Source organism: Phaseolus vulgaris, chromosome 3 (assembly GCF_000499845.2).
Source record: "Phaseolus vulgaris cultivar G19833 chromosome 3, P. vulgaris v2.0, whole genome shotgun sequence".
NCBI lineage: Eukaryota > Viridiplantae > Streptophyta > Magnoliopsida > Fabales > Fabaceae > Phaseolus > Phaseolus vulgaris.
Genome location: NC_023757.2, coordinates 51,387,120 through 51,406,338, shown reverse-complemented (window position 1 = coordinate 51,406,338; position 19,219 = coordinate 51,387,120). Strand labels below are relative to the sequence as shown.

The 19,219-nt window shown below is 32.8% G+C and overlaps 4 protein-coding genes across 5 annotated transcripts; all 4 read left to right on the top strand.

The window, feature by feature from the left end:
* Positions 1-3,009: 3,009 nt before the first annotated feature.
* LOC137808595 (aspartic proteinase CDR1-like) lies at positions 3,010-4,616 on the top strand. The gene is made up of 2 exons (XM_068609775.1): positions 3,010-3,627; positions 3,789-4,616. Exons 1-2 carry the CDS (start codon positions 3,113-3,115, stop codon positions 4,576-4,578), a joined length of 1,305 nt encoding a protein of 434 aa, XP_068465876.1. The 5' UTR covers positions 3,010-3,112; the 3' UTR covers positions 4,579-4,616.
* A 1,105-nt stretch (positions 4,617-5,721) lies between these two features.
* On the top strand, positions 5,722-11,239 carry LOC137808594 (uncharacterized). Of its 2 annotated transcripts, XM_068609774.1 has the most exons (8): positions 5,808-6,226; positions 6,482-6,523; positions 6,664-6,818; positions 7,893-8,141; positions 9,492-9,626; positions 9,698-9,880; positions 10,034-10,195; positions 10,427-11,239. In XM_068609774.1, exons 2-8 carry the CDS (start codon positions 6,520-6,522, stop codon positions 10,844-10,846), a joined length of 1,308 nt encoding a protein of 435 aa, XP_068465875.1. In that variant the 5' UTR covers positions 5,808-6,226; positions 6,482-6,519; the 3' UTR covers positions 10,847-11,239. The 2 variants fall into 2 exon arrangements, with proteins under 2 accessions (XP_068465874.1, XP_068465875.1); XM_068609773.1 differs by lacking the exon at positions 6,482-6,523 and having other exon boundaries at positions 5,722-6,226.
* Positions 11,240-12,764: 1,525 nt separating this feature from the next.
* On the top strand, positions 12,765-13,292 carry LOC137805709 (RING-H2 finger protein ATL39-like). Its single transcript, XM_068605644.1, has one exon. The coding sequence runs from the start codon at positions 12,765-12,767 to the stop codon at positions 13,290-13,292; it is 528 nt and encodes a 175-aa protein (XP_068461745.1).
* A 3,753-nt stretch (positions 13,293-17,045) lies between these two features.
* LOC137808590 (hypothetical protein At1g04090-like) lies at positions 17,046-19,129 on the top strand. Its single transcript, XM_068609769.1, has 2 exons — positions 17,046-17,269; positions 17,385-19,129. Exons 1-2 carry the CDS (start codon positions 17,149-17,151, stop codon positions 18,923-18,925), a joined length of 1,662 nt encoding a protein of 553 aa, XP_068465870.1. The 5' UTR covers positions 17,046-17,148; the 3' UTR covers positions 18,926-19,129.
* The last annotated feature ends 90 nt before the right edge of the window (positions 19,130-19,219 follow it).

The following is a 19,219-nucleotide window of genomic DNA, read 5'->3' as shown; positions in this document are numbered from 1 at the left end:
TTAAGGTTTTTCTATCAACATTGATAATATAATCGCTTTTTGGTCACTTATGCACAACAACCACTATGGTATTGATATAAAAAAGGGTGGAGGATAAACTTCTTTCTCAAAAGGCGAGTTCGTGTGACTGAAGGAAGGTTCTTCCCCAATCTTCAAGACCTCTCTATTAAGCAAAAGACTATCCTCATTAGAAGAATAAAAAAAGAGAAGGGAAAGCCATTAAAAGTGTACCTTTGAAGAGAAAAATGAAAGGCGAAAAGGGAGTGTTTGCACAAATACAAATGCAAAGGGTTTACAAAGCCTTGTAAAGGAAGGTGAAAGATTTGTACCATTTCACTCGAGCACAAACAAAAAAAATCCAAATGTCATATCCTAAGACAACGTGACATTAATAAAGAAACGTTAGTCACGACATAAAGAAGTAACAAAACCATCATTAATTCTGAAAACCCCTCATTGATGTTCGTTGGGTGTTATGCCAGTAATAAATAAAGTCATATTAGACAAGTCGAATAAACTTGCCCCTACGAAAGATTGTAAAAGGTCGATCTCGAAAATTATAATTTTGTATTTATTTGCATTAAAAACTAAAGCTTATTCATTCATTTAATCGATTCACCTACATTTCATTTATGGTTTCCGAGTTTCAAGATCTATATACTTATCTATATTTAAGATATATAAAAATATGCCTAATATAATAAAATCCAATCAAATCAGATAAAATTCAATTAAACCGGATCGAATCAAGCCAAATACAACTATATAACTTAAATATTTATTCACATATATATAATAATAATTAATTAAATGATAAATATTATATAATCAATCATATCTCTTATTTATTTTGAATACCTAACCAAAACTAAAAAAAAAAATCTATAAATACATGTGAAGTTATAAACTTCATAAGAATCTACTTCATAAACAAACCACCTTTCTTATTTCAGAAGATGTACTTTTTGTTTCTGTAAGAACAAGAAGATTTAATTCTCAACATTTATAGAATGTTCTTTCACAATCTTAAAGTAAAATTCTCTTATTCCCAAGGGTCAATGTCAACGATATGTGGTATCAGTTTGCGAACCACGTGCATTAATTAAACAAATTATATAAAAAAAACAAGAAAATTAAAAGATAGATTTAACAGAAGTCAAGAGGTGAATTTCCTAAAAAAAAGTGTTATTCCCCTGAATCCATTTTTTGACTTCATTAATTAAATATTACGTTACTATTTTGCGAAACTGTATAATTAAAAAAAGTATTTATTAAATTTTATAAATTTAATGTATTGTATTTATTGGTATTAATATTATATTACTACTTATCAACACATATTAATATATTTTACAAACTAGTATTAATTATTCATTTTTGAACAATAAATGTATTACATTAAAACAATATCATACTTCAAATGTTTATATGTATTAAGAAATATTTGTATAACTCAAGCAGAATTTAAATTATTATCTAGTTAGTTATTACTTTAAATTCTAAAATTGATATATAGTTAAAACGACGTATACTTGACATCTCAACCACTCAAGTAAAAACAATCATTTGTCATCACATAAAAAAAAATATTATTAAAAAAAGAAAAAACAAAAATATGGAAGACCAAAATCCATATGTTAACAAAATCGATACATAGGTAAACTATACCTATTAATAAAGAATTCTAAGAACAAACTAGATGAAAATCTATTATACCAATGAAATGATTCTTTATGAATAAATCATAAATTAAAAATTAAAACAAGTATTTCATCGATTACGAAACATCCAAGAAACATTTGTCCTAGCAGTAACGTAAACGTAGCACAAATCAAGACAGAGTCACCTTCCAGTCAAACATTAGTAAGTCTTAACTTTTGAGTTTTTTCTAAATGATAGTTAAAACTTTAATAGTAAATATTAATTTAAAAACTATTTATTAATAATATAAATTATTTTATATATTAATACATTTTTATTTTTTAAAATAATATTTAATTTAATTAGTATAATAATTAATTATTTTTTTTCTATAAATTTAATTTTTATTTAATAATTTTATTATAATATACTCTTTTATCAAAATATATTAATGTATTTGTCAAACTAATATTAATTATATACTTTTGAACAATAAATATTACATTAATGTATAATTAAGAACAATAATCGTTACAAAATTTATGTTAATATTTCACATTAATTTTTTATTAATATTCATAATATTTTTTATTAAAATATATACAAATTTATTTTTTGCTATTTCTTTATTTGAAAATAACAAGATGAAACACCATTTTGCTTTTACATCTTCAACATGCAGCATCACCATCATATCCCAATAGCCAGTAGCCATGCCCAAGGTTACTTGTATTTGAAAACATTTACTTTCATATCCAAAATAATTTTCTAATTTTAAATAATTTTTGTAAATATTTTATCTTTTTATAAGTAAATAATAACTTCGATGTTTCAAATCCAACCAATTTTGTCGAAAAATGTGGAAATAAAAATCAAATTATTCCATAATAATATCATAATTTTATGATAAAATAGTATCTAATTGAATATAAACTGGTCCTCAAAATTACATTTTGATAACAAAATATTTTATAAATTTAAAAGTACATAAAGCATGATTTTTTACATATTCAAAAATTAAAATAAATACTTTGTTAGTGTTCCACACATTTAAGAATCAAATTCTCCATTTTTTTTCTATTTTCTTTTTATCATATATAATATATTGCTAAAGCTCAATGTGATAAAAAAAAATGTTGAAGTTTCCTTAACACTTAATTTTTTTTATTGATAAAAAAATTAATAAAATAAAACGAGACACTTAAAAAAAAATGTAGAAAATCTCTTACCTTAAAAAAACAGCAATTGAATGTAAAACGTTAAATAGCTGAATAATTTCTAAACTCTTTATGAGTTAGAGTGTACTTTAACTACAACGTCAGAATCACCAAACTAAAGTCAAAGAACACATTCCCATGGCACTTTCAACATTCCAATCATGGATTTCCCACACTCCTTGTCTTTATAAATTCACCACCAAGAGCAACCCAATTTGATCCACCACTCTTCTGTTCTTACTTCACAGCCAAAGATGAGAATCACCACCAAATCAAAACCCCTTCACTTTGCCCTAATTCTCTTAGGAGTCCTTGATTTCTTAATCTTCTCTGAAGCCACCACCCATGTTCTCATTCACCGTGATTCCCCTTTATCTCCCCTCTACGACCCTTCAAGCACCCCCTTTGATCGCTTGCACAATGCTTTTCAACGCTCATTCAAGCGCATCAACCGTTTCAAAGTTGCTGCTGCTGATAACCCTAAACATGGCAGCATTCAGGCCCCTATGAAACCTGGTGGTGGAGAGTATCTCATGAAGCTCTTCATTGGAACTCCACCTGTTGAAGTAATTGGCATAGCTGACACGGGTAGTGACCTTATATGGACACAGTGTTTGCCATGCATAGAATGTTACAATCAAACTATTCCCTTCTTTGACCCTAGTCGTTCCAAATCATACCAGACAATACCATGCCTACCTACAGTTTGCAGCAAAGTACTAGGCTCAGAAAATACTCTATGTGACATTACGACAACATGTGGTTATAGGTATTGTTGAATGTATCAGAGTTTAGGGATTTCCCACACTCATGGTTTATATTATTGTTATTGATTTCATTGTTCAGAGTTTAGGTTTCAGGTTCATGGTTTAGGTTCAAGAGTTTTACCAGTAATATCAATCCTAAATACATTTTCTTCCTTCTTAACAGGTATTCTTATGCAGATGGTTCTCACACTGCGGGAAACCTTGCTTTTGAGACACTAACCTTAGGCATCACAAACCCAATTTCTCTTCCAAAAGTTGCATTTGGTTGTGCACACGATACTGGTGGCATATTTGATGCGTCAGGTTCAGGCATAATTGGTCTTGGAAGTGGCAACCTTTCACTGATTTCTCAATTGGGTCCTCATGGTGGCAAGAAATTCTCCTATTGTCTGATTCCCACTTCCATGAACAAGAACTCCACCAGCAAGATTAATTTTGGAAGCGATTCTTTGGTTTCTGGACCTGAAGTCGTAACAACTCCTCTTACTATAGTTCCTTCTGGCTTTTACTTCACATGGGAGGCCATTAGTGTGGGAAAACAGAGGATTGAATTTGCATCAAATGGTAATGTTACCACAGGAAATGTGGTCCTTGATACTGGAACAACATTTACTCTTTTGCCATTGGATGTTTATAGTGGTTTGGTACATGCTTTAGGTCAAGTAATAAGGGCTAAAATGGTGCGTGATCCTAAGGGTATTCTTGATCTTTGTTATGAGAGCAGTGTCAATAATATTAAACTCCCCATTATCACAGCACATTTGAAGGGAGGGGATGTGATTTTGCAGCCAGTGAATACATTTTCGTGGGTGGAGAAGAATGTGGTGTGTTTAACCATGCTTGCAAGCGACATAAGTATTTTAGGAAACTTGGCTCAGACCAATTTCTTCGTTGGGTATGACCTTGAGTCAAGCACTTTGTCCTTTAAGCCCACTGATTGTAGCAAGATATAAGAAATAGGAATTTATGGTTCTTCATAAAGAGGAAATAATAAAAAAGTGTTTATTCATTATTGTGTAATTATATGTGAGAAAACAAGAAGGGGAAGGAGAGTTGGAGAGCCAAGGTTATACTAGGTGGTAATGAGCTGACTTGTCATGTATAGTTGCGTCTCTGTTAAATGTGTTAAATGTGAGTTGGGTTGGCTTGTCCGTATAAGGAGTGCAAACTTATTTCACAAATCTACTTCGCATAAGAGATAATTTACGTAAGGAAAATATTTGTTTTAAAATTAAAATTTAATTATAAAAAAAAATTCTGCTACTAAAAATATTACCCACCTCCAAGTAACTGAGATATACGTACGAAACTTAGTTGTAACGATCGAATGAAAAACGTTTTATGGATATAGGTTCAAAGACATATAAGTATACACTTATAAGCTATGTAGCATATACACTAACACATACATTAATACGACACAGATAAAAAAATACATATAATCTTTAAAATGTAGGACACGAGAACACAAATCTATATATTATATAATTATGAATTATATAAATTGACAATAAAGATTTACATGTACAAGTATGTTTTAATTTTTTTTATAACAAAAAGATGTTTCTTATGACTAGTTTAAAAACAAAATTGTTTTGTGAGGTTTTAGAAAATTAATGTATATTTTTTTTAAATTGTGTTAGAACCGTATTAGATTTGTCAGGAATTCAATAAATATATTTTTAAATTAGACACTTCACTCACCGATACATATTTTTAGGAGTGTCTCACAAGTGTCGGGAGAATCTAATACGTGTGTCTAACACAAACAAACTATACTATTTAAGAGACGTGTTCGAGCCTCATAAATCTATAAGTCTGACACGATGTACTCCCTTAAATCTCTTTCTATTACTCATTAATATTTTTAAAACTTCTCTAATTTTACCTAATATTTCTCAACAAACTCGATACACATTCTCTATAGGATTTAGCTTCTTGACTTCTTTGAAATTTCATCTTAGTCTCGGTAAAAACACTAATGTTTGTTTAAACAAAAGCTTTGTGAAGAAGGTCCGGGGATAGTGAAGTGGTTGTAGTGTTCAAGGTTGATCAAATAAAGAGTTACCCTAACTTATAATTTTCATCCTAAACATATGATTTCATTATTTGGAGGGTAGAAATAAAAATGAAAAGTGTCAACAGTAGGTTACAAATAGAAAAAATCAAAACGCTTCGTGACGGTGAAATCCCACGGTAGCCTCCACCACCCTGTCGGAAACTCAATAATGGCATTGTTGCCACAAACGCGTCACTCTCTCTCTCTATGCTCACCGCGTTACCCTTATCACTTCCCAAACCCTTATTATCACAATCCCTTTCTCATAATCCCCGCCACATCCACCAAATCCCTATCCTCATTTCATGCCCCAACAATTTCATTCTCTGCTCACCCAACTACCTCACGCGCTTCGCCGCCCTCACGCACTGCCTCTGCTTCTTCGCCACCTCCGCAAACGCAACTTCTCAAGGCTTTCGCGGGCCTCGCCGCCTCCGCCGTGCTGTTTCTCTGCTTCGGCGTTCGCCTGTGCTTGGCCTCTTCGCCGCCGCCGCCTCTACCTGCCGGTCCTACCGTTGTTCAAGAGGAGCAAACTGTTCAAGGTTTATAAGAAGCCCAACACTCTCTATTATCTGATATGTTATTGTTTGATTCGGTGGTTACTGCTTTCTCGGGTTTTTATAGCTTTCTCTTTAATCTTGTAAAAGTTGAATGCTTTTTTTTTATCGTTTTTTTATTTTTCCTAATAATTATGAAAAATGTCCCCTGATAGTGTGATTTCTTTTTCCTTAATTCTATCTGTACTAAATTCAAATAGCACTTGCTACCTATCAGTTGTCTTGACTGTTTTCATATAGGTTGTGAAGAGTCATAATGATAGCCGCTTACCTTGGTTATGGGTATATACTCTCATAATTATCCTCTTTCTTGGTGTCTAAGGTTTCTGCTCGAGGGTGAACTGCATGAAGTTTTACAAAAGAAAATCACCCTCTCTAAATGGGTTGGCTGATGTTTTTGATTTGTGGTTTAATGTTCACAGATGATCAGGATGGAAGAAAACAAGATGACAAAGAAACTACAGTAGATAGAGAATTAGAAGAAGCTTTTAATACCTGGAAATCTAAATCATTTGCGTTGACTGTTCCCCTGAAAGTTGTTGCTCTTCGTGGTTCTATACCTCCTTCATGGATCAAGGTTTGTGACACATATTCCTTGTTTTCTGTTATGAATTACCCTGTTACATTATTGATTGCACTTTATTTTCTCTCGCTTTTTCCGGGGAATTTTCTTTCTGTATTCTTTCCCATCTGCATGTGTATTGTTTCCTCAAAAGTTCTCTGAAATCCTAATATCATGTCTTGTTATAAACTCTTCTCTAGCATCAATGAACAGTTTTGGTGAGATCGTTGTAGTCAGTATTGTGTTCCAACTAGTAGAATCAATTTAAGGTTTGCCTTAGCGAGTTCGTCCATGCTCAGAATTGCTGCTTAGCAGAATAGGTAGACTCACCATGTTGAATTTTAAAAGTTGTGGAATTGAAGAGTATTCCGAGTTTGTGTGGATCATGTTTTGTGTGCCAAGTTTCTTTCTTTTTTCTTTGTTTTGTGCTTTTGTAAACCTAAGCCCAAAAATCCCAAACCCCAATACTTTTTTGTAACCGTAACACTAATAACAGAGGAAAACACCTTTGCTAACCTGGCATCATTGCATCTTCTTCAACCTCTACCACAAAACCTGCCTCCTTTCTTACGAAAGCCCCAAAAGTGTTGAATGAAACACTGCAACTCGAGCTCTTCTCTGCCATTCTTGAGGTTGTCCGGTTCTGTTTGGTTAATCTGCTTCTACTACTCTGTTTATGTGGTTCATTGGTTCTCTTTCAGTGGAAGAAGCGAGGATCTTTTGAGTGATTATGATTTTAATTTGGATGATCTATGATTATAAATTTAAGCCTAATTAAATATTTGGTGTGTTACATGTGTTTTTTGTCTTATGTTATGTTATCTTTATATTCATATATAAATATAAATGTTCTGTAGAATTTTAAGCTGTGTTATGATTCCATGATTTATGATTTTGTATCCCCTTTCTTTCTTAGTTTGAAATTTGAATAGACTCTTCAGTTTGATTACCTTGGGTGAGTGTACGCAATTTCATATTGTAGGTCCTTTGAATCTACCATGTTATTTTAAGCAAGTTATAATTTTTAAATTGATTTAATCTACATCTGCTTTAACTTATTTAATCATGTTAATTTTTTCTTTAATTTAGGACTTTATAAATTGTCAAGGGAGGAGAATGAAGTTTAACGTGAAGTATTACGCAAGTCTTGAGAGCATCTTTTCTGACCTAACAATTCCCTTTACTAAAGGAAAAATTGGTCCAGCATCTGCTTTGGCAGCAGATATTGTTGGTATTGGCGATTCATGGCTCAAATCTGCTATTACTAAAGCTATAATTGAGCCAATAAGAGATGTAGAAGATCAGGAGTGGTTTAAAAGCTTAAATGACAAATGGAAGGTAACATTGTATTTTATCTTTCTTTCTTCACCTTCAAACTTGTCTCTCAAGACTGGTCTTATGCTTGTTTTATAACAAAAACATTGATTTCTTGAACTTATTTCATCTTAAATTTGATGTTTCTGCATACTTCGGCGAGCATGTATGAAATATGAATATCTTCATTTTAAAAGCCATATAGGTGCAAACCAAGACATCGAACTTGTCTGAATGCTTTGTGTACGCATGGTTATGTGAGATATTTGTAAAATGCTCATTATGTCTGCATACTTCTATGCTTGTTCTAAACTGACAGAATTTGTATCACAGTAGATTTTTTGTGAGTTCTTTTCATAGCAGAGAGAGTTCCTATATACCTTATTTTGAGAAAGAGACTGTACGGGTAGGTGTAAGGTGTAGTTATTTACAATATAAGGGATAACAGTCTAGGTGCAGCCAAAAAAGACCGGAGTTGGGAAGCTGTAGGAAAAAGGATGCAAAACACTACCACAGAGGAACGTTGTTGGGAGTTTGGAAGTAAGGGGTTCTTGTGGTTATGAGAGGTGATCTCTCTTTCAAGGGCTTAGTCCTGTGATGGTAGTTACCCTTGCTACTTTTGCGGTTATTCGTCTGTATTCTGTTACTTGTCCTTTCAGCCAACTGTTCCTTTCTTCCATTTGAATTCAATGAAATTCAGTGGCCTTTTGATCTTGTAATAATATGTTATTTAATGATCTAACAGGGTGGAGTGAAAGATATGGAACAAAAAATTGAAACTCTAGACCACAAAAGGGGGACAAGATTTTATTGTTGCTATGGCGTTCTTTTATTTCATTTTTTTCAAAACAAAAAATAATTATGGGGCTAAAGCTGGAAGCCTGAATGTGAAATAGGGTTAATAGAAAACATTTGAAATTCTGAGGAAGTATAAAATGGATAAGCTATCACAAATAAAAGTAGTGAAACGGAGTATGGGTAGTCTTGGGCAGAGAAGTATCACTATTATCTGTAGTGCTATACATATTGACACGGCTATTTGTTCTGAACCTCAGTAGAGTAGCAATTGTATTTTGTGATAGCTACCTGGATATTTATCAAAATGAGCCGCTTATGTGGTACAAAGACATCACTACACTGATTTTATAATCACCAACATAAATATATCACCTCAACTCATTAATTATTATCCTTTTGGAATGTATCTTAGATGGTCATGATAGTAAGAACCTGGTAATGCTATATAATACATATATATATCCTTGATTTTTGGTCCATTTGCCTAGGTTTATAGCATATACAATGTTATGTTAGTTGTTTTCCTTTTGGGTCGCATCTTGATAGCATATGTTACACTCTCTAACAAAGTTTCAGGTATACCTACGCAGGAACTCTGAGGGAGAAATAGATCCTAAAGGTGATATATGGGCTGCTCCATATCGATGGGGCTGTATGGTAATAGCATACAAGACAAATAAATTTCAAGAGCATAAGTTGGCTCCTGTAGAGGTACGTTGTTTTTAGTAGACCATGTAAATTCCTTGTAGAGTGTTATGTGAGTATATCAACTGAAATTGCAGGACTGGGCAGATCTTTGGCGGCCTGATCTTGCCGGGAGGATTTCAATGGTTGATTCTCCTAGAGAAGTTGTTGGTGCAGTTTTGAAGTATATGGGGACTTCCTATAATACAATTGACATCAATGCTGAAGTAAATGGTGGGAGAGACGCTGTTAAACATAATTTGGCTTTGCTCGCAAAACAGGTATTGTTACTGGATGATCTCTCTACTGATGCTGTTGTTTTTTTATTGTAACAGTGGTGGAAAGTTTTACAGAACAATACTTGACTTGACACAGAATACTTTTCTTTTCCAAACAATAGTTTAAGTTTCTATTATTTTTATGTGTATTTGTAGGTTCGACTGTTTGATAGTTCAAACTATCTAAAAGCTTTTGGAGTTGGAGACGTGTGGGTAGCTGTTGGATGGAGTAGTGATATTATTCCTGCCGCTAAACGCCTGTCTGATGTTGCTGTTGTTGTTCCAAAGTCTGGAGCGAGCTTATGGGCAGATCTTTGGGTATTTCACTTAATGTGTATCTTGCATTTTAGGTTTATCTGATAGATTAATGACTTCAAAAAATTATGTGGAATGATTTAACATGGTATCTGGAAACTGGTAGTGGCACCCTCCCAGTACTGCAAAAGGAAATTGTTGATAGTGGAATGGGATTCAGATATACCTATTCAATGACGGCTGCGTCTAGAATTTTATTTGTTGACTTTTTTCTGCCTGTTTTTGTTTTCCCAGGCAATTCCGGCTGCATCTAGGATTGAAACAAATCGGATTGGTGGACGTGTCAGGGGACCGTCCCCATTAATCCATCAGTGGATTGAGTTTTGTCTGCAATCTGCAAGAGCTCTCCCCTTTAAGCAAGAGGTGATCCCAGGTGCCTCTCCCTCACATCTTCAAGTTCATTCAGCCAATGTGCCCGTCGAGTTAACCAATGGTAGGCCAAAGCTAAAGGGTAACCTAGTTGATGGAGCACCTCCACCAGACATCTTAGAAAGGTGTGAGTTTCTAGAGCCATTATCTAATTCGTCATTGTCAGATTACCATTGGTTGATTACCTCTATCCAGGAACCTGGCCATGGATTGATACACAAAATGTATCATAATATCATATCAGTGGCTAAATTTTCTGGGTGGTTTAATTCAAAACTTACTTGAATAATGTTACTGAGCTGTGGAATACATATCAAGTATCCGTGGCTAATAATTTGAATGACCAGAAAATTGAAAATTTCTGTCATTCAAACCCCAACAATGCCGGAGCTGCACAAGAGCAGTGCTGATTCTGCCCTCCACATTGTTGAAAGCCACGGATTTTCTGTAAAATTCATTTGATAATGCATTATTCACCTACAAGTACATAAAGTTCATTCATTTTTTTAAACTTAGTGTTTGTCTTTTTGAAGGAAATTGTTAGCACTAAGCAACTGTTGTACTTGAGCGGGCACATAAACGCATTTGTAATAACTTCAACAACATTAACATATTATGTATCGAAATAAATAAATGAATAAATATAATAATGAATTAGTAGGATTATAATAGCTGAAATATATATCTTTTAGACATATTTGATATTAAGCTTTGTTTTACTCTTTCCTATGCGGAATGAAAGAGGGTGTTAGATTATTGTTTATGAATTGCACAATGTTGGTACCAAAGGGGATTAGTAACAGTGGGCTGATAGAAAATGGATTTGAGCAGTGAGGGTTGTCGTCTCAATAGCATGTATTTTTATCAGTGAGAGTATCTTTGAATAAAAAATTACTTATTTAAGAAATATTTGTTTTAAGTTTAACCAAATAACTAAGTCATTTAAAATTACGCTTCGTTTAATTAAAAATACAATTTTAATAAATATTTTTATAATTGATGGCAAGTTCAAATAATTAAATAAAAATGTTTGTTTTTAAATATGATAATAGAAATAAAGAATACTAATTAAATTTTTAACTAGTGTAAAATTAATTAGTTTTGCTTATATTTTGAGTATTGAGAGTAAAATCTTATACGATGAATAACTTTAAATCCTCCTACCAATATTTCTACTTTTCTTTGGTATGATAAATATTAAATATATTTTTATAACATTTTTACATGTAAGCATTCAACAGAGTTAGGAAATTAAATGTATTTTTATAATTTTAAAACAGTAGAATGATATTTTTGCATTCAATAATTTCTTGACAAGAAAGTAATGAAGAAGGTATCATCATGGTGGATTACCATTTCCTATAAGATATGTGAAAATTGGTATTCCATTGATAAGAAACATGAAACAAGAACAAGTCCTTGTGTTCACCGTTTATAAAACAAAATGGATTCTATAGCATTGTTATTCCTTAGGCCGGTTCTATATATAAGTAATTACTTAAAAATAATAATTCTTTCTTGTCTTAAAAACAATTAGTCTTCTTCTTAATATCTTGGAATATATATATATATATATATATATATATATATATATATAAAGTAATTACTTTTATATACTATGAAAAATCTTAGAAATAATTAGTCGTCTTCTTTTCTTCTTGATATCTTAGACTCTCATGGCTATCTTGGACTTTCGGCTACAAGTCTGTGTTTGGATTTGTTCTTGGTTGGGAGATATGGACTCTCACTTGTCTTACTTAGTTAGGCTACCATCGGGTGAATATATGTACAGGGAGTTCCGATAATAGTTAAAATTAGTTTATTCAATTATAAAATAAAACAATCTAAGCATATCACCTATTTACATTGTTCACTTGTTGAACTTTTGACTTAATTGGATTTTTACACTCCACACCTTCTAATTATTAAATGTATTATAAATATTTTAAGTCTATTTATTGAATTTTGATAAATATTTTATTATTTATATATTTTGATTTAGTTTTTATCATGCTTACGACCTTTCAATCTTCTTGCCTAATAATGATCTCCCAACATTTCTACTTATAAATAAAATTTTATTTGTGAAAAAACTAATTTTATTTATTAATTTCATTTTTGTGCCTCTGAAATTGTTTTTGGAAGAAGGTTGTATATAAGGGTTGAATTGAAGCGATGGAGCATTTGTGTGTGAGAGTGATCAATGGAGCATGATGAATCTGTGCTGAGTGGCACAGTGGGAAGCATACTAATCGCCATGGGTTCAGCAAGTTTCGGCATCACAATATTCCATCTCATTATCCTTTGTCGGACTCATAACCGTCTTCCTGTCACCGACCAAAATCCACCACCACAACCACAACAACAACCACGCGCCGTTAACATTTCGCTGCCGCCACGCCCCATTCCGATCCACACATACCAAAAGAAGAAGAAAACCGATGATGAGGTGGCGGCGGAGGGCGAAGACGACGAAGATTGCACGTGCGCCGTGTGCTTGGGGGACTTCGAAGAGGGTGAAGAGTTGAGGACGTTGCCGGAATGCATGCACTCTTTCCACGTCGCCTGCATTGATACGTGGCTCTCTTCCAGCTCCAGTTGCCCCGTTTGCCGTGCTCATGCCACGCCCTCGCCGGCGGTGGAGCACCCTTCGCCGGAGCTTGCTTCCGCTGCGTCCAATGCGCATCACATGATAGATATCAGGCAAATTGCTCGCTTTCAAAATGGCTAAGCGCCACTCTGTATTAAGAACATTTTCTTAATACAATAGAAGGTGTTTTTTCAAGTAAATGCTACAATTTCAATAATTTATTATAGATTTAAAAAAGAAAATTGATTTAGTCACTAATCAGAATAAAAAAAAATATATTTCACATTTGACATGTTTTAGACATTACTCAAGATGAAGTCTTCAACTACGTTAAAATAAATTTTTTATTATGATATTCAATCATTATTAAAAAATCATCTTATTCTTGTATTTTCAGAATTATCCTATAACTACTCTCAATGTAATCCCAAATCTTATTCTTTCATAAACTTATAAATTAATGTTGAAATTGTGTCTTGGATTTTACTCACTCATATATGACTTTAGTATAAATTGAAATAAAATTATAAATTTACGTCATAATTTTAATCGTTTACCATTATCTCTACATCACCATTTCTTGGGTAAGACACAACTTAATTAAATTAGTAATAATTTTTTTCTATCTAAATAATAAATAATGTAAATTACACAATTGAGTTAAAATCATAGAGTCCGATAAATCTTATCACAACTAAAATTATAGGCTGGATAATATATATATATATATATATATATATATATATATATATATAAAGCACAAGGTTTAATTTTCTTTTTCCAACACTTTTTTTTCTTTATTTTTCTTTATCTTAAAACTAACACTACAAAAAAATTATTAAATAGAAACCAAGACAAAAAAATAATTAATTGCTACAATGAATAAATTAGAAACTATTTTAGAAATTAAAAAATGATTGGTTTATAAATTAGTTTCTATTATTGATAAATAGTTTATAAATTGGTATCTATTTAACAATCAAAAATTTTGTTATCAAATTTAGAATTTAAATAATTGGTAGTTAAAACCTTTGTAACTAATTAGATACCAATGTATAAACTTTTATAAATAATAGAAACTAATTTACAAATCAATATTTTTAATTTGTAAAATGGCATTTAATCTAGTCATTATAACAATTAATTATTTTTTATTTCTAAAATTAGGTTTTATTTAATAATTTTTTTTATAATGATGATGGTTTTCTATACACTTGATATTTGTAGTTGAGAATTTGACTTGTTATAGTGAATAAAAATTAAAATAATTATGTTAAATTATATTATATTCAATTCAGACACCATATTTATTATATAATACAAAAATAATGGAATCTTGTAGCCTCGTAGTCATCTTTTGTTTTACTTCAATCTATCAAGTTTCCACGTAAAAAAAATTGAGAATGAAAGTATGTGATTCAAAGAAAAAGAAAAAAAAAACAAAAAAGTTTACATCAAAACGTGGAGAACAAAGAGATTAAACATATAAAAAGGGTGTGTTGTATTCACCGTCATAAAAAAAAAGATGATTGATGTAGCAGCTAAGCTGGTTTTAGTTTCTTTTTATAGACTCGGACTCAATTCAAACATCCATTAACATGGCGATTAATATAAGGGTTTTGTTGAATGTAGTGATAGTAACTGCCATGGTTTTAGCTGGTTTAGTGGTTGCAATATACTATTTCATCACCAAGGTTTTGTATAACCACAAATATAGTATCACAGCATACCAAAAGGCATTAGAAAAAGCAGCGACCATGGAAAGAAGAACTTCAGTGTCACATCACATTCCAGCTCACGAGTATGAGAAGAAGAAGAAGAAGAAGCCCTATTATGATGTAACTGAAGGTGGTGAAGATGGCACTTGTCAATGTTTTAGAAAACGGTCTGCAACATTAAATTTTGCAGGGTCTTCACCACCACAGTGCAACCGAATTCATCCACAATTCTTCATGGCATCAAGAATCACGGGGAGACAACAACCAATACCACAATTTACAACCTTAAAACTTGCACCTGGGAGACTTTGATTAGTCTATTCTATATTTTTAATTCAAGAATATGGAAAATTGTTTATTTTTCAGCTGTGATTTAATGCTTCTGTAGTTTTATATTTTGTTTGTAAGTTTAGTTAAAATTTGTTTGTGTTAGAAGAGAGGTTATATGCAGGTGTGGTTCATGATGTTTACTTTTGTTGGACCCAATTAGGAATTTTATAGTTTTTCTATTCAAGTTCTTATTGTAAAGTTACGAAGTGTGTAGAATGAGTGCAAAATTAATTTATAAAGAACTTCATTTATCTTTAAGATTTTTTTTTAATCAGAAAAAACAAATGAATAAATAAGAGTATGAGACGTATAAAAAAGACTTACCTTACACTCAAGAAACTGTCGTGTACGCTCAATAAGGGCTTGTGAGGAAGACAAAACGAAAAATAGAGTAAAATAACTAAGAAAACCAAGAAAAAAACCTTCAAAACACAAAAATGAGTTTCCATCATTAGTTATTTACTTCCATGTCCTATATTTGGAGGTGAAAACTACCATTTTCAGACTGCAAAAAGAAGAACATATATGAGAGCTCAAAGTTTGTAGGATTCAGTAGTAAAAACAATTCAACTTTATTACTAGAAGACCCAATAGTAGCTTAAATGAGAAGTCACAATGATGTAGTGGCAAAAGAAGCCAAAGCACTTGTTAATAAACAATAAAGACTACATGATGATGTACTTATCAAGATTTTGATTCTTAAAACTATAAAAGAGGCATGGGATAAGTTATAGGAGGCCATCTGAGGAAGTAAAAGAACAAAAAGAATGCAAGTTTTGAACTTGAGAAGAGAGTTTAAAGACACAAAAATGAAAGAAATTGAATCTGCCAAATATTTTTCGAACAAACTTTTAAGGTGGTTACACAATTAGATTGCTTGGTGAGCAACTTATTGACCAACAAGTTGTAGAGATAACTGTTGTTTGTTTTTCAAAGGTTCGAGTAAAATCTTTCTGGAAAATAATATTTTTTTCTAAAATATCAAGGTAGAATTTGTTAATGCCTTAGAAGCTTCTGAATGGATAGTGTGTCCAAGAATGAAAAAAAAATATATTGAAGGTGCTCTTTATGACACAAAACAAATGCAACACTCAAGGCTGGAACAATTCTGGAAAAAAGCCATTTAGAGGGAAAACTGAATAAAGCAAAGGAGGAGGAAGTGTTGATGTCAAAGAAAAATGAGTTTCTCCAACAGGCATAAGATGTTTTATTTGTGCATTGATAAATCAAAGTTTGTTGAATGTGAGACAAATGCTAGAAAGAATTATTCCTTGTTTTTTAAAAATTTGACTTGCACTATTTACATGAAGATGCAGATCTGAAAAAAATACCATTTGAATAGAATTCGAGCATCTTTGACAATTTGAGAAGAAAGAGCAGAGTAAGTATTTGAATTTTTTGAGATTTATGTTGAATATTTTTTTCATTGATCGTGGAAGCTGCAACAATTATGGACATTGTTTATAACTGGATTAACCATTTTTACATCAATTCAATATGTCTTCATTTGTTCCAGAATTATTGGACAAGTTCTGGTTATTTTATTAACTGTTACTTTAATCAACATAACTATACACTTTATATCCATGACAAACACAGTACTCTGTCATAAATGATCACATCATTCACATAGGCATTGACATTGCCCTTACGAAAAGGGTTGTAAAGGTAAACAAGAGAAGCAAGTCACTTGTTTAATGAACAACTACTTGGTGTGTAAGTGATGTTGAACAATGTTTAGACGCTTGTCTATGTAGCCATATTAGCTTCCTTGTACGACACATCCTAGGGACTACCATAGTATTTTGTTTACATATATATATGATGTCCTTTCTACCTTCAAAATTACCCACGAGGAATATACCAACACCACTTGCTAAAATCACTATATCATATAGTAGCCATATTCTCCATATGTTCACACTCATTCTTCTGTGAAAAACTCTACCATGGATAATTGTTTAACCGAATGTTGTTGTGCAGGGAATTTCTTCAAGAAAAAACAATCCCTTCCCATTGAGACAACATTCAAGCTTCCTGTTCCTGTTGCAAAATCTTCTTGGCCTCCAGGTATCCATAATGTCATTCACTTATTGGTCATAACATAGCATATTCTCTCCTTGTTGTGATATATAGTGTAGTGAATGCATGCTGATCATTGCAAGTGGTAAACTGTGACATGTAGGTGGTGATTTTGCCACTGGAATAGTTGACCTGGGTGGACTACAGGTGTCTCAGATATCAACATTCAACAAAGTTTGGAGCACATATGGTGGTGGACCTGACAATCAAGGTTTCACCATGTTTGAACCATCAATACCTCAAGGTTTCTCTATGTTGGGTTGCTACAGCCAACCCAACAACAAGCCACTTTTTGGATGGGTTCTTGCGGCAAAAGATGTGTGCCCAAATACAAGAAACCCCACTCTAAAACAACCAATTGATTTCACACTTGTATGGAACAGTGCATCTATGAAGATTAGTCAAGATGGTCCTATTTATGTTTGGCTTCCAACAGCACCTGATGGATATAAAGCTGTAGGGCATGTTGTCACCACCACATCAGATAAGCCTTCCCTTGACAAAATCAGGTGTGTCAGGTCAGACCTCACTGACCAATGTGAGACAAATTCATTGATTTGGGAATCAGGCAGCTTCAGTATTTATGATGTTAGACCAAGCAATAGGGGAATTCAAGCTCCTGGTGTTAGAGTAGGTACCTTTGTTGTTCAAAATGGGAGTACCAACCCTCTATCTATTGCTTGTTTGAAGAACACCAAAACCATCCCAAAATACATGCCTAATCTACAACAAATCAAGGCAATACTCCAAGTTTACTCTCCAACTATGTGCTTGCATCCTAGTGAAGAATACTTGCCATCTTCTGTGGATTGGTTTTTCTCTAATGGAGCACTACTATATAAGAAAGGGCAAGAGTCAAATCCTGTCCCAATAGCAACAAACGGCACAAACCTGCCTCAGGATCATAACAATGATGGTGCCTATTGGTTGGACCTGCCTGCTGATGCAGCCAACAAAGAGAGGGTCAAGAAAGGAAACTTGCAAAGTGCCAAAAGTTATGTACATGTGAAACCAATGCTTGGAGGAACCTTCACTGATATTGCAATGTGGGTCTTCTACCCTTTCAATGGCCCTTCAAGAGCAAAAGTTAAGTTAATTTCTTTTCAATTGGGGAAAATAGGTGAACATGTTGGGGACTGGGAGCATGTGACCCTAAGGGTAAGCAACTTTAGTGGTGAACTATGGCAGGTCTATTTCTCACAACACAGCAAAGGTACATGGGTTGATTCCTCACAGATTGAGTTCCAAAGTGGTGGCAACAAACCACTATTCTATTCTTCCTTGCATGGCCATGCATCATACCCACATGCTGGCCTAAATCTGCAAGGGGAAGATAACATAGGCATAAGGAATGATACTGCTAAAGGTAACAATGTTATGGATTTGGGGATATTTGAATTGGTTTGTGGTGAGTATTTGGGGTCTTCAGTTATAGAGCCTCCTTGGCTGAACTATTTCTGGGAATGGGGTCCTAAAATTGATTATAATATAGATGTTGAGCTGAAGAAGATTAAGAAATTCTTGCCTAAGAATCTAAAATCTGCATTGGAAAAGATTTTGAGGAGTTTGCCAAGTGAGGTGCTGGGAGAGGAAGGACCCACAGGTCCAATGGTGAAAAATAATTGGAATGGAGATGAAATTTGAAGGTTGTAACCTTTAAATACGATTCTAATACGTATAATGCATATACGGTTAGATATTAGATTGTGTAACACTCTTAATCAGTAAGGAGTTGTTGCTCTGTTACAATTTAACTGCAATAACTTCTTACATGCTCTCTCTATACTAGATACAATTACTGTGTAACACTGATATACTTTTAAACAATGAATTGTCTTCATCATAAAACCTCTCTCTTTTACTTCATAGCTTTCTTTTCTTCTTGTCATTTGCCATCATGGTCTCACTAGTAGCAAACGTATCCAATTGATTTAGAAT